The sequence below is a fragment of the Anolis sagrei genome, chromosome 4 (genome assembly GCF_037176765.1).
Source record: "Anolis sagrei isolate rAnoSag1 chromosome 4, rAnoSag1.mat, whole genome shotgun sequence".
In the NCBI taxonomy this organism is placed as follows: Eukaryota; Metazoa; Chordata; class Lepidosauria; order Squamata; family Dactyloidae; genus Anolis; species Anolis sagrei.
The window spans coordinates 35,463,005-35,482,962 of NC_090024.1; the positions used below are offsets into that span (position 1 = coordinate 35,463,005).

A 19,958-nucleotide genomic window follows, 5' to 3' on the forward strand; every position below is an offset into this window, starting at 1 on the left:
TAATTTGGGTCAGATTTGTGGGTATCTACTCATTACATTACACTTCCTCATTAATCTATCTTTATTGGAAGTTGGCGTTGAAGAGTGTTGGAAGAGCTCTTTGATGGGCATATTTCTGGGATAAACTGACCTTTATTCAGTATAGAACAACTTGTGATACATCTTTTATTTGTGGGACTGTTAATGCCGGACCACCCTACCATTGAGAAGAGTGAGGTCCCTGCTTCAGGTGGCAGATACTAGGAAGCAGGAGTTTCCAGGTTGTTCCTGTTCAGCTCTTCACTTCTCTTTGATGAAGAACCCATTCTCATAATACCTGCTGACCTCAGGTATGATGACAAATGCAATTCCATTGCCACTATTGATGTATGAGTCAATTGGCTATCCAGTGGGTGAGGGAACACTATCTTGTCCCCAGTTTTAGACACCAAAATGTCTTGCTTTTTTGTGTGTGGTAGACATTTTATTTTAAAGCACCTTGGGATAATTATATTTATTCACTTTTTCTCTTTCTCCTATTACTCTGTCTATCTCCTATAAGTTTTTCATAACTTACCTGAGTTCTTGCTCCGGTGCTGTAGAGAAGTATAGTCCGCCCCATGGCTGCTGCACTCGGGATGCAAAAGAAAAATGAAGGGATGACATTGCTGAGGCCATGAGCCAATAATTCCTGGAAAGTTGTTTTAAAAAAAAGACAAGAACTAAGGAAATCTTGTTGGATGAAACCAAAAGCTCATCTGCTCCAATATTTCTTATTGCAGTACGGATTTTCATGAAGCAACTGAAGATCATGGCCTTCTCTGACCTTAAAAAATGTTAACTTTTAGACAATATGTCCCAGAATTCTCTGGCCAGGAAATTGCGGGATTCTTGAAATTGCAATTCAAAATCTAAATCCAAAAGCCAGTCCCAACTTGAGTAAACCCACTGAATCAATTGCTGAATGATACATCAACACTTAGTGAAAATTCTATAGATTCAATAGGCCTACAGGGTTCCCTGGACATAAGTTATTTAGAGGTCAGGAGGTCATTACAAAATTATCAGTTATGGACAGCAACAAACTGATGTCTTTCTCGAGTTTAGCTCTATTCCTCTGCCATGGTGCCTTTTAGCAACCAGGATTTCCTGTCATTTCTGCCTCTGGACACAGAGCACCACAGAGCCAACATATAAACATACCCATCTTTCATTCATCTCATCCTCTTTTCAAATCATTCAACAGCCATCACAATTTTATACACCAATGAATGATTCTAAGTGAATTAGGCATACCCTGAAAAAGTTCCAGGGTCAGAAAAGAGGAGAGAAAAATGACTTCAATCCATTTTTTCCATATTACCTGGCATCATTCTTTCAAATACTTCCTCTTCCTTCCAGTGGCCTCCTAAATAGCCCTTATTACTCTACCCTACTCTAGTTGGGGCTAATACATGAATTTATCCCATTGGATTATCCTGATTGTTTTGTCAGCTTCAGCCTCCATCTGCAAACGGTTCACCTTATTGAAATTTCATCTATCAAGACAAGCAGAGGTATTCTACTATGGCCTTCCTCATATTATTATATTATAAATCATAAATATGTGATATGTTATAATATATCCACACTTCTTATTATTAATTATTTTCTGTCTTTTCCCCAGTCCTGGGAACTACAAAAGTGAAAACATACACAGTTAGAAGTTCACATTATTGAAAGCATGCAAAATCTAAGATATGATTAAACTATCAATAGATTTTTTTAAAAAAAAAATTAAAAACAGATCCATTACACAGTAACAAATAGAGACAAGGCAGTACACAATCAAAACCATAACCCAACAGTTCCCAAATGCCTTTTTAAAACAAAAAAAAGTCTTTTCCTGTCATCAGGATACTGCAGAACCCTCCCTTTGGAGTTCCTTACAATGAATACATGGCTGTCTCTATGGCCTCTAAGAAGTAGAATAGAGCTTTCAGAAGTGATGAAGATGACAAGTGGAATAGAATAGGCTGTCCCATCTATAGCTGTGTAGCAATCAGATCATACCCAAGAGTGCTTTTGGCCACAATGACTATGTCTACTTCTTTAGGTGAATAAAAACAAGTCTACAAAAGCTTATGTCCTAACTTTTTTTCTCTCAATTTCAAAGGTGCTACAAAAATCTCTTTGCGTACTGGCTACATGGAGCATATAATGTTTTCAAGAACAATTCAAAGTGCTAGTTATGAGTTATAGACCCTTACATGGCCCAGGTCCAGGCTATCTGAAAGACCATATCTTCTTATGAACTTATCCAAGTTCTCCGGAGGAGGCAATCCTCTTGATGCCACTACCCTCAAATACATGTTGGACTTTAAATCAGAAGTTCTCAAACATTTTCAGATGCGGAGCCATTTTTGAAGCAAACGTTTCTCATGGAGTCCCAATACATTTTTATATATTATATCAGACATGGGCAAACTTTTGGACACAGGGGCCGTATTCTGTTTAAAATTTGACATACGGGCCAGGCCAGTGGCAGATGGGTGGAGAGTGTTTGTGTGAACTAATTGAAAGAGACATGAACAAATTCCTATGCACACTGCACGTATCTTGTTCATAGTACAAAAAGAAAAAAAAACCAATATTTAAAATGAAGAGCAATTTTACCCAACATAAACTTATTAGTATTTCAGTAGAAGACCCCAGGAGCCATCCAGTTCAACTCCCTTCTGCCATGCAAGAAGAGCACAATAAAAGCACCCCCTGAGTGATGGGAGGGAAATGGGGTTTTGGAAGCAAAGAAGGCCATGGAAGGGGGACAGCGAGAAAAAGAGCCTGGCAACGAGGGAGGCAGGGGAGAAAGAGTCAGGGCCCTGGGAGATTGCTGCTGCTGTTCTTTCAGCAGCCCCAAACTTTAATTTTCCTGCATTTCTCAGGAGGAGGAGGAAGGAAGCCGCATGGCTCCGTGGAGCCCCTCACTATCGTTTATTAAGCCCCAGTTTGAGAACCCCTGCTTTAAATTATTTTGGACTATTTTTTCATCAATCTTTATTAACATCCCTAGACTAATTGTAAGATGATGACATAAGCAGTGAGATTAGCATGTTGACCTGGGATTTGAGTGATCCAGATTGTTCTACAGAGCCAAGAAAATCACTGATTCAGTCTCCTACAGCCTGAGAACTTAGAGACCTGAGTATGTGGAGTTGAAATCTTATTTAGTTATTATGCTGGCATTGCTGGTGTTGTGGAAGTGGCAGAATGGGGGAAAGCCAGTGGGAAAAGGGATCAGCTAACGAAGGTAGACAAACTTGCAGTTAGAGTTGGAAGAGACCTTTGAAGCCATGCAGTCCAATTGGAAAGGGAAGGCTGCTAATTACCTTGTAATGAAACATAAGTACTCTGAAAGGGGAATCCTTGAGCCTGAATACTCTGAAAAGGCTGGCTTCAATGTGCAATTGATCCAGCCAAACACTCTGAACCACCTGACTCCAAGTGCTCTGTGTAGAAGGCAGAACCTGAAGAAATGGGTTGCTTGGTTCCAGCAGCTTGGTCCTCACTATTGTGTAATAACTTTCTCTGCCTACTTTCACTGCTTCCATAAAACCGTGGAAGGATTGCAACTTCTCAGATAGCAAGCTATTGTGCAAGCATATTCTAAGTACGAGGCTAAACTGAGGCAGAGAAGGTGCCATTCATCTTGCCTTGAGCTCATTTGAAGAAAAGTGGAATATAAATGTAACTGATAGACATTTTTTTTAAAAAAATTGGTAGCAGCAGAAACAATGAGCAAAAACCTTTACCTGGTTATCATCCACAGAGTAGTTGAACTTTTTGGCTGAAGAGCGGGCAAGTGCTAGCGATGCAACATAGCCGACTAGTGCAACACCAAATGCCTCTGTAACTACTTCAGGAAGGATGTTCATGGGTGGAGGCTGCGGAGGTGGTATGCTGTAAAAATAAGTACAGTCCTATGTGGCGGAGGATGTTACGAGTTAGAATAAGAAGGCAACTGTGCCCAAGCGGCAAAGGTTTACTATCTTAACTTTACAAAGCACTTCCAGTGCTAGAATTGAAAATGCAAAAGCCACAGTAGATCTTGTTTTAAGGAAATGGATCATCACACTTTTTTTGGAGTCCCTGGTGGTGACTTTAAACTTAAGTTTAAGAAGGATAATTTCTGGCAATATTTACATTTTTCAGGGCTATGTCTGCCAAATATAAAAATGTGCCATCTTACCTGCTTTTACTGAATAAATCTGCACTAATATACCAAAATAATTGCAATACATCTTGGAGATTTTTGCCTGAAACTCTAAGGCTTAGAGAAAATCTCAGTATTGTTCTTACAATATCAAATATTCCCTTATTCCCAATAACTATCATTCTCATCAGTCAAAATCCTGGCGATATGAAAAAGAAGAACTGGGACTGACAATTCGCTTGCGAATAATCTATACCCCTACAAACTATCCCTTTTGCGTGGTCACTAGGAGAGAACATATGCATATTTACATGACCTTCTTTGAACAAATCTTGCCAAGAAAACTCTATGATAGGTTCACCTTAGGGTCACAATAAAACAGATATGACTTGGAGGCATGCAACAACAAAAGTGATATATTGGCTGAAAAGCTATACTGATTTACAAGGAAGTAAACTCCATATAAGGAACGTCTAGGGGCCAATCCTGCTTGGATCACATTCATAGTATTATAAACAATGAAAGGTTTTGGAGCACCTTAAGGACCAATTTTTAAATCTCATGCAAGTTTTTGAGCAGAGCAGTCATATTCATGAGATCAAGAATTTACTGCATTATGGTTCTGTAACAAAGCCTATGCCTGGAATACCTACATTTTTGGAAACAAATCCCTAGCTAGCATGGTCATGTGATGCATTATAAATTTAATTGTTTGTTTGTTTGTCTGTTTAATACCCTGCATTCCCGCATGCATGACACACACAGTAATTATTTCCATACAATGTAAGGTAATATTTCTGTGCAATGTGCCACATGGTTTGAAGGACGAGATTATAAATCTTTGCTACTTTTGTTTTCAATCTAGGGCAAAAATATGAGAATTTTTATACATTAATTTTTCTAGGTGTTAGAAGTGGCTGTGACATAGGTCTTTTTAACTGAACACAACTATAATAATAATAATAATAATAATAATAATAATAATAATAATAATAACAACAACAAGAACAACAACACACTCCTAGGCGCTTGGGAAGTGTTGGACTTGTGATTTTGTGATACGAAATCCAGCATATATATCTTATTTGCTGTGACCTACTGTGTTTTTGTGTCAATAATAATAATAATAATAATTATTATTATTATTATTATACTTTATTTATATTCGCCCTTTCTCCTGTAGGGGACTCAGAGCAGATTACAGCATTTTACGGCAGACATAGGCAAACCTTCAGTGCCTTACAGTCACGTACAATGAGACACAGACAAGGCAAAGGATTCTCCTTTTTCATTTCTGACTTCTGAGGGCGATGCTCAGCAATGGCTCTAGGGGAGGTATTTTTCTCCATTTTCAAGCCAAGGACCCTGCATTGTTACCTCCTGGTCATGTGACTGGCAAGATTGCTTGGAGCACCTTTTGCCTTTTCCCACCGAAGCGGTACTTATTTATCTACTCACGTTTATTTATTTATTTGTATTTATTTATTTACTATACTTGTATACCGCCTTTCTCAGCCTATTGGCAACTCAAGGCAGTTTGCAACAACTTAGAACACACAATAGCAAAATACAGATTAAGCATTAAAACAATATAAAACCACAATAGGAACAATAAAAACCAACATCATTATCATGTTTTCAAACTGCTAATTTGACAGGAGCTAGGGCTAACAGCAGGAGCTCACCCCGTCCCACAGATTCAAACTATCACCTTCAGGTCAGCAGTTCAGCAGCACAAGGGTTTAACCCATTGCGCCACTGCAGCCCTTTATATACTATAGCATTTGATCCAAGTTTATCTGTCATGGCAACTTCCTACGGAATTGATGCGTTTGTACCTTCATGGGGTATTCACTCTTTCCTGTCATAACACTCTAGTGCCTCACTAAACTATAATTTTCAGAATTGCATAGGATTAAGCCATGGGGGTTAAGTGAAATCAAAGTGCTATAACTGTGCAGTGTGGATGAGACCAAAGAGTTCAATGCTTGATTGTTAGAATGAATGGCTGAACTGGATTTAAACTATACTTTTACAGATCATACTCAGAACCTTGTGTTACCTTCAGAGCCCTATTTACTCACTAATCTTTTCACCTGATGTCTGGCTCCTAAGAAAAGTGCTTCATGAATATTTGCATTTCTTTTCTTTTTGATTGTTCCAGTCCTTACTTAAGTTGAGACTTGATATCTAGTATCATTAATTGCTTAGAAACTACTTGGTTACGTGACATGCCTGGAAAATAACATGGTTTTTTTTTTCACTGACTGAAGTACAGATAAATGTGCAACTCATTCACACACCAAAGGCAGGTTTGGATTTGTTTCCCAAACAGACATATAAAAATGGCTTATGAAATGGAAGAGACTTTCAAAAGCAACTTGCAATATGGAACAGTGATCTGCTGTGCTGTTATCTAAATTCTTTAAAATTTTACTCTACATATCAAAGCCCTTGTTTAGACATGCCACAAGTAATTCTTTTTGATCCTGAGTAGCATTTACAGTTTGGGGCAAAGAGTTATGATTTGGGAATAATTTGCCACACCAGCCCTTCCCAAACTACTGTTCTCAAAATGGGTTGGATCAGTGGTTCTCAACCTATGGGTCCCCAAGTGTTTTGGCCTACAACTCCCAGAAATCCCAGCCAGTTTACCAGCTGTTAGGATTTCTGGGAGTTGAAGGCCAAAGCATAAGGGGACCTACAGGTTGAGAACCACTGTCGTTGGACAGTTGTGAGCTGTGCTTTCTGGGAATAAGAGTTGTAGCTCAACCCATTTGGAAGTCATGGGCTTGCAGAGGGCTTGTCTATATCAGAACACTTCAATCTCTATGGAACCTTTAAGCAGAAATATATTTTAAACTATTTCAGTGGTTTTAATAATTATAGCTATTCATATTAGATAGTTCTAAGTTTAATTCTATTTTAATGTTTATAATCTTTAGGTTTTTACATTGTATTGTATCGTTTTTACCACTGTTCACTGCTTTGAGTCTCTAAAAGAAAAAAACAGTTTACAAATAGTATAATAACTATAATAAATAAATAAATTGTTAGGAAATCTGTTAAAATCAGCAGCAAAATATAACTTATACTAAAGACACATATAACTTAGGAGTGTAAAGGATACTCTCAATTTTCCCTATTCCTGATTTAAAAGGGTATCTATAAGCATCAATCAATCACTGTGAGATAGTTAAATCTCAAGAAGGGCTTTTTTTCTTTTGCAAAATAATCTTTTACACAAGAAACAATCATTACAATAATCTGTAATCAGGTATTAAGTCACTTGGTAGAATTTTAAAGAAAAATATATTCAGAAATGCATGAAAACTCAAGTGATCTAACAAAATTTCCCCAGGCAGCAACCAGACAGGCATTGAAGCTGCAAGGTCATTAAATGCTAATCAAGGTAGCTAACTGCAACATACACACCTGCCTCAAGCAGGCAAGAGTTCTTTCTCTCACCCTGGACATTCCACAGATATATAAACCCCATTTTCCAAGTTTCCAACAGACCCCTCAACCTCTGAGGATGCCTGCCATAGATGTGGGTGAAACATCAGGAGAGAATGCCTCTGGAACATGGCCATACAGCCTGGAAAACTCAGAGCAACCCAATGATCCATGTGACAGGAAGAAAACATTTAACATTACTTATTCTTTCATGCAAGAACAAAATATGCAAAGACTTATACCTTTAATACACATATAAAAATGCCTTACCCTTCTGGAATATGTCCCACAACCTTCAAGCCATAATTGCTTTTCAAATCAGCAGAATAGGAGGCAACAGAAGAAGCAATTATCTATTGATCAAGCAACAAGAGAAATTAACTAGAAAAAAATAATAATAAATGGCTACTTTGAGTCCTAGTTTTAAGGGGGGGGGGGGAGAATAACAGCCTAAAGTTCATCATCATCATTGTAATTAATGCTGACCTGAATAACATAGTACTGATAAGTCTTGATTTGTCATGCCCCAACTTATAACATTTCAGGCACAGGTTTCTGATGGGAACTAATATATAGTAGTACCTGCATTTATCTAAACCACATAGATTTGCTCTGTGTTAATCAGCAGAAAACACCAGTTCCAGCAGTATAACAAACCTTAATTTTGAATTTACTTACCCAAACCAAATCAATAGGAAGAACCACTTTAATTTTATTTTTAAACTTCTCATTCAACTCTTTCACAAGAACAAGGACTGCAATGCTCAGCACCGACAGCAGAAGGGCTTCCAGCTGAATGGATTTGATGTTTTCAAAGATGTAGGCATAAATCTATTGTGGAAAAAGCGAAGGCAAAATGTCATCCATAAATGACAACTATGGTATGTCACATCCCAGTATGTCACATTCTCCAACAATGGAAACAACAGGTTGGATGCAGTTTTGACGTACCACTACAATTTCCAGAATGCCTTAGAGATAGCCATGTAGGCTATGAGATTCTGAAGATCGCAGTTAAAGACACACACACATTTTTTTCAAAGCTCTGGTGCAACCTAATGTCCTTTTCGAGAAGATCTCTCTCCCATCTTCTGGAATAGCTTTTCATGTGCTAATTGGGAGTGAAGAGGGTAAAATAATTTGGCAGCTTTGGCTTGTTGCTTTTTCCTATGACACAGAACCTACAAGCAGCATTCTATTCATGGGTTGACTGGATCCAACCCAAAGATATATATATTTTACAGTGCATGAAAGAGGCCAAAAAATGTAGCAATCTGCCAGCAGCATGCTCTTCTAATCAGTGTTATCGTGACTTTAGTGTCCTTCATATAAATATTGTGCACTGATAAAGCATTCGGAAGAAGCTTCTGTCAAATGTAGAGGAATTGGGGAAGTGAGTAAACAAAATTGTCAGCTAAAGTAAAGTTGGGTTGTTGTAGGTTTTTTCAGGCTGCATGGCCATGGTCTAAAGGCATTCTCTCCTGACATTTCACCTGCATCTATGGCAAGCATCCTCAGAGGTAGTGAGGTCTGTTGGAACTTGGAAAAAAGGTTTATATATCTGTGGAATGACCACAGTTGTTCACAAGCACGTCCTAGTCTCTTCTGAGTCACATGTGGATGCCATTTATAATGGAATTATACACATGTATTTAAAAATATTGGTATTAAGTCATGGAGAATTACAGAAGACTATGTTAAGTTTCACAAAGCTTCATGCATCTCCATTTATGTCTGGATAATAAAGGGATGTGTATGTACACATATATATATATATACAAGCAAAGAACCAGAAAAATAAAGCAGAAATAAAAGCAATTTAGGGTATTTATACCAAAGTCTAGTATATATTTAAAATGCCAAGGTCAGGAGAAGGATGGAGAGACACAATCCTTCCTTTGGGAGCAGAGAATTTTGTTCCCTTTAGAACCCAAGAGCCACCATATTTGTAATGTGGTTAGAGCTTATATGATTTTTATTTTCTAATAGAGAGTGATGTAAAAAGATGTCGAATACATATTTAAACAAAAACTTGCATAATACCATGGTCCCACTAATCCGGGCAGCCACTCTATGCCAAGGTCAGGTTAACCTAGTCAAGATTATTTCATATGGAGAGATTTCACATAACCATGGGGACACCTCTTTTTCACGCTTGGTGTAAAATTGGGGGGGAGGGTCCATTTTGTGGATAAGGCAGACATTTGGATGTGTGGTCAATGAAACCACAACTTCTAGCCACATGTTGCCTATATGTAATCAAACAATGAAGATGTTATATGAGACAGCTTGGGACTTGGCGGCTAGAATAACACAGTTGTGCAGAAATACATGTTATAGAGGGTGTGTGGGTTAGGCTCAGTGCCCCATCGGGAGCAGCAACCAACCAGGACAAAAGACAGAAACTTGGAATGCCATGTAAGACCATTGGCAAAGTTGACAGCAACTCAGAAGCTACTGAGATGAAGATCCAAAAAGCAGTGAGTAAGCAAGAAACAAAGCAGAGTTTGACTAGGTCCCACCATCAATTATTAAAAGATGACATAATCAAAGACTTATTTCAAACATATGGCTCTTGTTGAAGGCAGGCCACATTTATCAGCCCATTTGGAGACAAAATGTTTCCAAGGATTTAGGAATCCTGAAATAATGGTTACTTTGGGATCCTAAAGTCAACAGTTTTGAGGAATGCTGTCATCATCCACTCTGCAACGATTTTGGTATTTGTACCCCCTCAGCAGACCCCCTTTTATCATTGTTTAGTACTTTAATTTTCTTAACAAGCTGTGTGGGCTTTCTATAGTAAATAACCTCATAGGACCAACATGAGAGAGCAAGAGTTGTAGCACTCCCACACGAAAGGCCTCATTTCCCATGAGGCATTTTTGTCCTTTGTGTCCTCTTTAGTGCAAGAATAGATATATTAAAAGCCACTTGGACTATAACTCCAGGAATTCCACAAGAAACATGACTAGGTAAGATTCTGTGAGTTGTAGTGCACAAAAGAAATGCTACTAAGCTTTGATGGGGTGGCAAATCCACCCTAAGGGCAAAGCCTGAGAAGCGGTGCACTCCAGTCTGACCGATTTGGAGTTTCATTGTTTTACTCTGGTGACACAAAAGATTATCACAGCACCTGGCTGAATTACTGGATTTTTCAATCTGTAATGAGCAAGAACTGCTACCCACTGCTACCATAAATTTAAATCTTATATTTCAGCTGTGTGCTCTTATCTCAAAATGAATACTAGGAATTATTTCAACCATCACACATTGTATCAAAGACAAAGCAGCATATAATTCTGTAGATCCAAAAGAAAACAATTCACTTCTGAACATGCCTCCTGCATTCAGAAATTCTTCCAGATTCTAATTCTGTAATACATTAGAAACTTTAAATAACAGCTGGCACACATACCCATTCAGTTAAAAATGATTGATGCAACTATTTTTCTACTTTAATAAGGCAAGATAAACAAAGGGAATAATGAAATCCTAGAATAATAAAGTTGGAAGAGACCACATGGGCTATCTAGTCCACATGGGCTATCTAGTCCAACCCCCTGCCATGCAAGAAAAGCACAATCAAAGCATCCCCCAACAGAAGGCCTTCCAGCCTGTGTTTAAAAACCTCCAAATAAGGAGCTTCTATTAACATTTATTAATTTCAGTGAAGATAACATTCATAAATTCCCCATGGAAATTAATTGGGCTGAGTTATAACCTGCTGAGAATGCAATACGCACATATACAACATCTTACTTTTGGCTGGTGGCATTATCCAACTACCATGTCTGATCTACACAGCAGTAGCTGATCTCTTCAATGCCAGTGAGGTGATGAATTCACTCTACGTTTTAGTTCGAGCTTTAAAGGCATGAAGAAATAAAGCAACTCAGTCTAAAGTAGTGTAGTCTGAACTACACCATCCAGTCCAACCACCAACTAACTCAAAAGCATCATCACCATTGAATCCATATATAAATACACTATATTCAGAGGAAATTATCTGAAAACAGTATTGATTCTGGTGAGTCAAAAGATATATGATTTAGCCTATGCCTGGTTGGGCTGCATTCCCCTAGAGTCACAGGCAAGCATTTTGGGCATATTCCTTCACTCAGCTTTGAGCCTGGAGACCCAGGTTTCTACTGTGTCCTGGGTTGATTTTGTAACTTAAAACTAGTGCACCAACTACTTCCACAGACATCTGATCTGACCACAGTAACATATGCTTTAGTTACATCCTGTTTGGAATACTGTCATGTTCTCTCTGTGTGGGTGCCTCCAAAGAGTGCTTGGAAATTTCAGTTGGTACAAAGATCTGCAGCCCGATTGTCAACTAGAATTTTAATATTGATAGTTTACTTCCCTTTTGATGTTGATCTCTTTATGATTTAATTATATTATGTTTTAATTATATTACATTTTATATTGCATCTCTATATGGCATCATTTCAGCAGCCCGTGACAAAGCTATTCTACTGGACAGAAAGACACATTTCCCGAAGGCCTGAAAAAATAGCCAGATATAAGGTTTCTTTAGTACAAATTATATAGTAAGAACTATAGTAGACATGTATCTAGTTAGTCAGTCAGTTTATATCCCGCTTTTCGGATTGAGCCCAATACACTTCACAGGGAACAATACTCTGTTTCAAAAACAACCTTTTACTTTGGGGATTGACCATTGTGGCCTTCAACTCCTAAAACTGCTACTCTTGGCTATGTTAACCCAATGTTGGAAGTAACAGTTGGAGTTGCAATTCAGCAATACCTCAACCAATTCTTGCCCTTTGGTCTTGTGGCATTTTGAAGCATTCTGAGACCACAGAGTTCTTCACAATCAAGTGGCATATGCCCCATTCTCTACAGTAGGAATAAGAACATATGTACCTCCAGATGTTGCTGAACTGTAATTCCAATCACATCTTGTCAACATAGCTAAATATGATAGATGCTGGTAGTTGTAGTTCTACAATGTAATTTCCCCTATACTCTTTCTGAGATGGGAATTGTGAAGCCCACATTGCATCCTACCCTTTGTGTGTATTTTTGTTCAATTCAGAGCACCATGGGACCTCCACCAAGCCACACACTTACAAAAAGAAATCCATGAAACACATTAAAGGAGTATTTAAAAGCTCTTTTCAATGTTATAAATGTTGTTTAGGAGAGAGAAGGTCTCCACCATGAAACACCATTTCCCCCCAGCAGTAAAACCATACTGAAAGGCTACTAGAACAGATGCACCATTACTATCAGTCACCCAAAAAAGAAGTCACAAATGCACCACATGGCCCTCCACAGTATCTGAAAATGGGACTTAGCAGCCCTCCAGGCTGCACAGTGGGCCCTGTGGCGGTTTGACCTGTTGAATGAGCACAACAGGATTGCTTAGGCAAAAAGTTCTCTGAAACAGAAGAAATGAGACTCAGATCCACTATTTGGTGTACTGAATCACACTGGTCTACCAAAACCTATCAAATTACAGTTTTATAATAGAGCAGGGCACTGCCAACAAAGAATAAGGTCGGGTGATACTGGCATGTCAGCAAATATAATGGGGTAGAGACAAACCGTTAAAGCTAGCTCTCCAAATGGGGGAAGCTATGAAAGCAAATAATTTAGTTTTTAGAGCCTACTCTAACATCAATCCACTTTTACAGGCAAAAGCCTCTCCATTATATTGCTTTAAAATGCTTCTGTTCAACTTTTGGTAGCCAAATACAACATAGATTTGGGAATAAAGTTGCTTTTCAAAAACAATTTAGGTCTGAAATCTCATTCCAAAAGTCGTTCATAAAAATTAAGAGACTAGATCCTAACCATGAACACTTAGTATTAATATTTAAAATTTTTAAAATAGTTTTATTTTCAGAAAATTTGCAACACAGCATTCCAGCTCACAGGCGGCATCCTGCCATCCCTTGTCCTGAAAAGTATGGTTGGAAATTGGATGATTTATTGGTAATGCTTCATTTGCTGGAATTTTCAAGGCTCTGCAGAGAACTAAGGCCAACCTAAAGTAGCCACTTTAACAAATATATGTGACGTTATCCTGCCATCAGAGGAGGTCAGTATCCTTTAGAAGTTTTGGAGGGGATAGCAAAGCCATCACTTACACCATTATGAAGAATGGAATGAAGTCCTACAACATCCTAGATTACACTTCTATTTTGTTCTCAGACCTTGATCCAATTATTTTGCTGCCAGAAGCAAAGGACAAGAAAGAGCCGCCACCACTTTAGTTTGACATTGGGTGATGGGAGCAAAGATTTGGAAAATTACTTTTGGGGCTACAATTCCAATGTAGCCAACCGTCAGATCGTCAAAACCTCTGCATCATATACAAACTTGGCGAAAACTTAGCAAAAATTGGGAAACCGATTCTAATAGAACTTATAACTGAAATATACCACCCAACATCCGGCACCCTAAACCATTAAACATATCTGAAAAGATAAAGGTATTATTTCCAGTTTTGATTTTGGCTGATTTTGAGCATGGAGCCTGCTATGGGGATAAACAGTGTCTCTGGCATTCTCTGCAGCTGCCTGTCCCTCGTGAAAACTGCAGAAAATGCAGAGATGAATCAACACCCCAACACAGTATATAACAATGTCCTATGCTGCAATGAACCCCCAGTTCTATCTCTTGTGTTTATTCGAGTATAGTGCACCATCGAATGTAATCCACACCTCAGTTCTGAGGTGCACATTACCAAAAGAAAAACCTGCTGCCAAATATAATGCACAGGCAAAGTCGCATTAGGGAGGCAGGCAGTTGGGAATGGCACGAGGCTGGCAAATCTGCTGCCTGTCTCTCTGATGCGATCTTGCCTGCGCTGTTGGACCTGTCATTAGGGAGGCAGGCAGGTAAGAAGATGCCATGCTCTCTCTCATGCCTCAAACAATTCCCAACTGGCATTATTTGCGGCTCCTTCCAAAACTCCCCCTCGGTTTTGAAGGCCTTGTGAATGAGACCATAAAATCTAATGCACACTTTAATTTTGCCTATGCAAAATTGTTGAAAGGGGGGGTGCATTAGATTTGAGGAATAGCGTAATACTGAATGTAGTTGCAAGCTATCAGTAAGAACTGAGTACAGACACCTGGGAGCCAAATGCCCAACTACAATATGCCATTGTTATTTACTATAGACTTGGCAGTGCATTCATTCAGATACCACAGACCATATTTTATCCACTGACCATCTTCACCCTTCCTACCTACTGCATCATATAATGATAGAACTGGAAGAGACCACAAGAGTCATGCAATCTAACCAATACATTCCTGACATATGGCCACTCAGCTTTGGTTTAAAAACCTAAAAAAAAAAAAATCCCCCACACTTCAAGGCAACATATTCCACTGTTAAACAGTTCTTACCATCAGGAATTTTTTTCCTAATGTATAGATGGAGTCTCATTTCATGTAATCTGTGTCTTGCTCTCTAGAGCAGAAGGAAATAAGTTTACTCTATTTTCAGTATGTCATCATTTGAAATGTTTAACCATAGCTATCATGTCACCTTTTAACCTCTCTTTTCCAGATTAAATATACCCAACTCCCTAAGGTGCTTCTCACAGAACATGCTTTCCAGATCTTTTGTTATTTTGGTTTTCCTTCTCCTTTTCAGCTTGTCAATATCATTCTTGTATTAAGGTGCCCAGAACTGGATTCAGTATTCCAGGTGAGGTCTGACAAAAGCAAGCTAAGAGTGTATGAAATATCTGGAATCCACATAGATGCAGGACACCATCTTACTTCTATTTACTTACTTAGGTAATCCCTCATAATCCAAGGATGATGGCCCTGCAAGTGTAGTGTCTTGGTGGTGGATACGTAGGTGGCTGTGGAGACCTATTCTTAATCCGCATGTTCTTCCATAGTGAAGACATGGTTTCCAGGTGGAAGGCGGTCCCGGTCAGGGTTGGCTTGATGTGCTTTCCTCTTGGCACTTTTCTCCCTTTCACCCTCCATCTGTGCCTCCTCGAATTCTGCAGCACTGCTGGTCATAGCTGACCTCCAGTTCAAATGCTCAAAGGCCAGGACTTCCCAGTTCTCAGTGTCTATGCCACAGTTTTTAAGGCTGACTTTAAGCCCATCTTTAAATCTCTTTTTCTGTCCACCAACATTACATTTTCTGTTCTTGAGTTGGGAGTAGAGTTGCTGCTTTGGGAGATGGTGATTGGGCATTCGGACAATGTGGTAAGGCCAGCGGAGTTGATGGTGTAGGAGCCTCACTTCAATGTTAGGGCCTTTGCTTCTTCTAGCACGCTGACATTTGTTTGCCTGTCTTCCCAAGAGATTTGCAGGATTTTTTGGAGGAAACGCTGATGGAATTGTTTCAGGAGTTGAGTGCGACTGTAGACAGTCCACGTTTCGCAGGCATATAGCAGGGTTGGGAGGACAAAAGCTTTATAAACAAGCACCTTGGTATCCCTACAGATTTCCCAATCCTCAAACACTCTGTTTCATTCCACTATCACCAGTGAGTGAAACAGGTTCTCTATTCATGTAAAAGGACATGGTACAGTTAAACGGAATCTTATATGTGAGAAGATTTTATTGAACCCAATTGTGGTGTGATATCAGGTTATGATTTGCAATGTATTTGTGATACTTATGGATCCCATGGGATCTTCTGAACAGGTTGGTTCTCTCCATATACATCTCATTTGCTCAGACTTGAATTATGATCTCATTCTATAAAATAAAACATTTTACTGGATTGTTTTTCTTATGACTCTCTTACTCCACTTTATTAACAGTCTTGAGTGCTGCTTTGGAGCTCTCAGGTTGTTCAAGCCAAAAAGAAAAAGAGAGAGAAAGGCTTCAATAATTGCAGATTGTGAAAGGGAACATAAAACAAAAGAATTGGGCAACACGCTAAAAATTACGAAGCTATTTTTTCTTGGGGGGGGGGGGGAGCACAGAACAATGACATGGTTGCCAAATTTGCCTTTTGCCATGCACTTGTGCCTGCTGAACTACACATAATTACTTAACTCTATTTTTCATATAAAACTAGTACCATGGCAACTCAAATTATCAGATTTATTGCACAGTCTTCTGGATGGGGATCTGACTGGAACCCTTCCAAATCAACCCATATGTAGAGACGTGTAAATGGAATTTGTGTCTAATTTGTAACAGCCCCTTAACAAAAATAAAGTGACCCCTTTAAACAAATATGTCACCTATAAAACTAAATAATAAATCTTTTTTAAAGAAAAAAGTATTGTCCCTTAAAAGAAATTCTGTGAAGACCATTTTTTCACCATTTGCAACCAGAAGAAAAAAGACTGAATATGCAAGTGACTAAAAGTACGTTTTCTAACTTCAACCCAGAACATGGGGGAAGTTATCTTTTTCAGCTCCATATTCCTCATTTGTTTGAGAAATTCTAGAAACTGCAGTCCGAAGAAGTAAATTTTTCATGTTGTGTTGCTGTATCTTAGATTCAATCATTTGAAAATTTGGCCTGGCACCAACATGTCCAGAAAAGGCAGTTTAGGTTCTGTATTGTTAAAGGCTTTCATGGCCAGAATCTCTGGATTGCTGTGAGTTTTCCGGGCTGTATGGCCATGTTCCAGAAGCATTCTCTCCTGATGTTTTGCTCACGTCTATGGCAGACATCTTCAGAGGTTGTGAGGTCAGTTGGAAAGAGAGAATTATATCTCTCTGGAATGTCCAGGGTGGGAGAAAGAATTCTTGTTTGTATTGTCCAAGGCTTTCATGGCTAGAATCACTAGGTTGTTGTAGGTGTTTTGGGCTATATGGCCATGTTCTAGAAACATTCTCTCCTGACGTTTCACCTGCATCTATGCTTGAGGCAAGTGTGAATATTGCAATTGGCCACCTTGATTAACATTTAATGGCCTTGTAGCTTCAAGGCCTGGCTGGTTACTGCCTCAAGCAGGCAAGAGTTCTTTCCCCCACCCTGGACATTCCACAGATAAATAAACCTCACTTGCTTAGTTTCCAACTGACCTCACAGCCTGCCACAGATGTGGGCGAAACATCAGGAGAGAATGCTTCTGGAACTATGCCATTCAACCTGGAAAACTCACAGCAACCCTGTTTGGGCTCTTTCATAATACAGCATCTACAATTTCCAGAGATGTTTAAAAATTTCAGCCAGAGAGCCCAAGGTGCCTCCTCAAATTACAAATCCTGGATATCCATAGCATGTTGCTGTAACAGTTAAAATGGAATCACAGTGCTATATTTATGTAATGTAAAAGGATTTTATCTATCATGACCAATCTTCTCCTGTAGTATAAAGATGCAGAAGAAGGTTGGATGTGCAAGTTCATAAAGCAAAGAACAGAAAACAAAAAGAATTTGGAAAAACTGGGAGTTAATTACACTATGTAACATGGTTTTTGTTCCTGGGTTTAAAATGTCCTTTCCTAATTGGTTCTGTCATTAAAACACAGAAATACTTATTAAACTGCAAAGACTTTGTTTTTGTGGGACACCTTGCAGTACATTTTGCTATCATTTTTCAATGAATATCTCATATAGAGTCTCAACCAATTCAACATAGTTTGTGGCAGCCACAAAAATGAAGTTTCTGGAGGATAACGATGACATTCAAAGTAAGTACCATAAAATTAACAGGAAATAACACCTTCAAACTGAGAACAGAAAATGTTTCAAATTTTGTTACATAGTGTTATAAGCACAAGAAAAGTTCTAAACATAGGCAAACCTGAATAACAGGGGTTTTAACAGCACTTCCATACTATAGGTATAGTTATTTATTCTGGAACTTGGCCATATTTATTTCTTATTATTTATTTATTTACTTCATTTCTACCCCGCCTTTCTCAACCCCGAAGAGGACTCAAGGCTGCTTACAAATTTCACAAAAATTCAATGCCGCACAGGTAAACAATAAAACACATCTCATCAAAATATAAACAATCTAAATATATAAGCAATTAAAATACATATCAATCAATCAAACAGATTAAAACCATATAAAATACCGAGTCATGATCTCTTGTCCATGCAGCCCAGAAAACTCACAGCAATCCACAGTTATTTATTCTTTATATCAAAGTATGCATTCCAGCATCAACACTGAATTTAAATATCAATAACCACCAGCAGGTGGCATAATTTTTTTTCTTAAAATTGAGATGAAAAGTTGCTTCATATTAATAGTTTATCAAGGGATATTTAACATACAGATTGTATCTATGAAGTCCAAAAATGAATGGAAAGTTCTTTTTCTTAAATTCATTCTTTCTAAATATCACTTTGAACAAATAGCTCATTTTTTCTAATGAGCTTCATCCATTGACACTTTGAAACTATTTTTTCTGATGCTATGTTTATTTCGAGCTTCCTGGTGTCTTGACTTAAATGTTATATTGTATGGAGCCACGGTGATTGACAACTGGGAAATAGAGGGAGAAAATGTGGAGGCCGTGACAGACTTTGTATTTCTAGGCGCAAAGATTACTGCAGATGCAGACTGTAGCCAGGAAATCAGAAGACGTTTACTTCTTGGGAGGAGAGCAATGTCCAGTCTCGATAAAATAGTAAAGAGTAGAGACATCACACTGGCAACAAAGATCCATTGCATAGTCAAAGCCATGGTATTCCCTGTAGTCACTTACGGATGTGAGAGCTGGACCTTATGGAAGGCTGAGCAAAGGAAGATAGATGCTTTTGAACTGTGGTGTTGGAGGAAAGTGCTGAGAGTGCCTTGGACTGCGAGAAGATCCAACCAGTCCATCCTCCAGGAAATAAAGCCCGACTGTTCATTGGAGGGAAGGATACTAGAGACAAAGTTGAAGTACTTTGGCCACATCATGAGGAGACAGGAAAGCCTAGAGAAGACAATTATGCTGGGGAAAGTGGAAGGTAAAAGGAAGAGGGGCCGACCAAGGGCAAGATGGATGGGCAAGTGACTGGACTGACCTTGAAGGAGCTGGGGGTGGTGACGGCCGACAGGGAGCTCTGGTGTGGGGTGTGGGGTGGTCCATGAGGTCACGAAGAGTCGGAGACGACTGAACTAATGAACAACAACATGGAGCCACGGTGGCGCAATGGGTTAAAACCTTGTGCCAGCTGAACTGCTGAATTGAAGGTTGGCAGTTCAAATCCATGAGATGAAATGAGCTCCTGTCTGCCAACTCCAGCTTCCCATGTGGGGACATGAGAGAAGTCTCCAACAGGATGGTAACACATCCAGGTGTCCCTTGAGCAATGTCTTTGCAGACAGCCAATTCTCTCACTCCGGAAGCAACTGGAAGTTTCTCAAGTCACTTCTGACATGATAAAAAAAAATCTTATATTGTGTTTTA

At 38.9% G+C, this 19,958-nt stretch overlaps 1 protein-coding gene across 1 annotated transcript in view; it reads right to left on the reverse strand.

Annotated features, from left to right (window-relative positions):
• SLC26A7 (solute carrier family 26 member 7) overlaps positions 1 to 19,958 on the reverse strand; it is a 97,895-nt gene that overhangs the window by 40,981 nt on the left and 36,956 nt on the right. Inside the window, exons 5-8 of the mRNA XM_060775588.2 lie at positions 8,306 to 8,458; positions 7,898 to 7,980; positions 3,771 to 3,918; positions 557 to 670 (exon numbers count right to left, since the gene is read on the reverse strand). Coding sequence (XP_060631571.2) covers positions 557 to 670; positions 3,771 to 3,918; positions 7,898 to 7,980; positions 8,306 to 8,458 — 498 coding nt within the window. The remainder of the gene's footprint in view (positions 1 to 556; positions 671 to 3,770; positions 3,919 to 7,897; positions 7,981 to 8,305; positions 8,459 to 19,958) is intronic.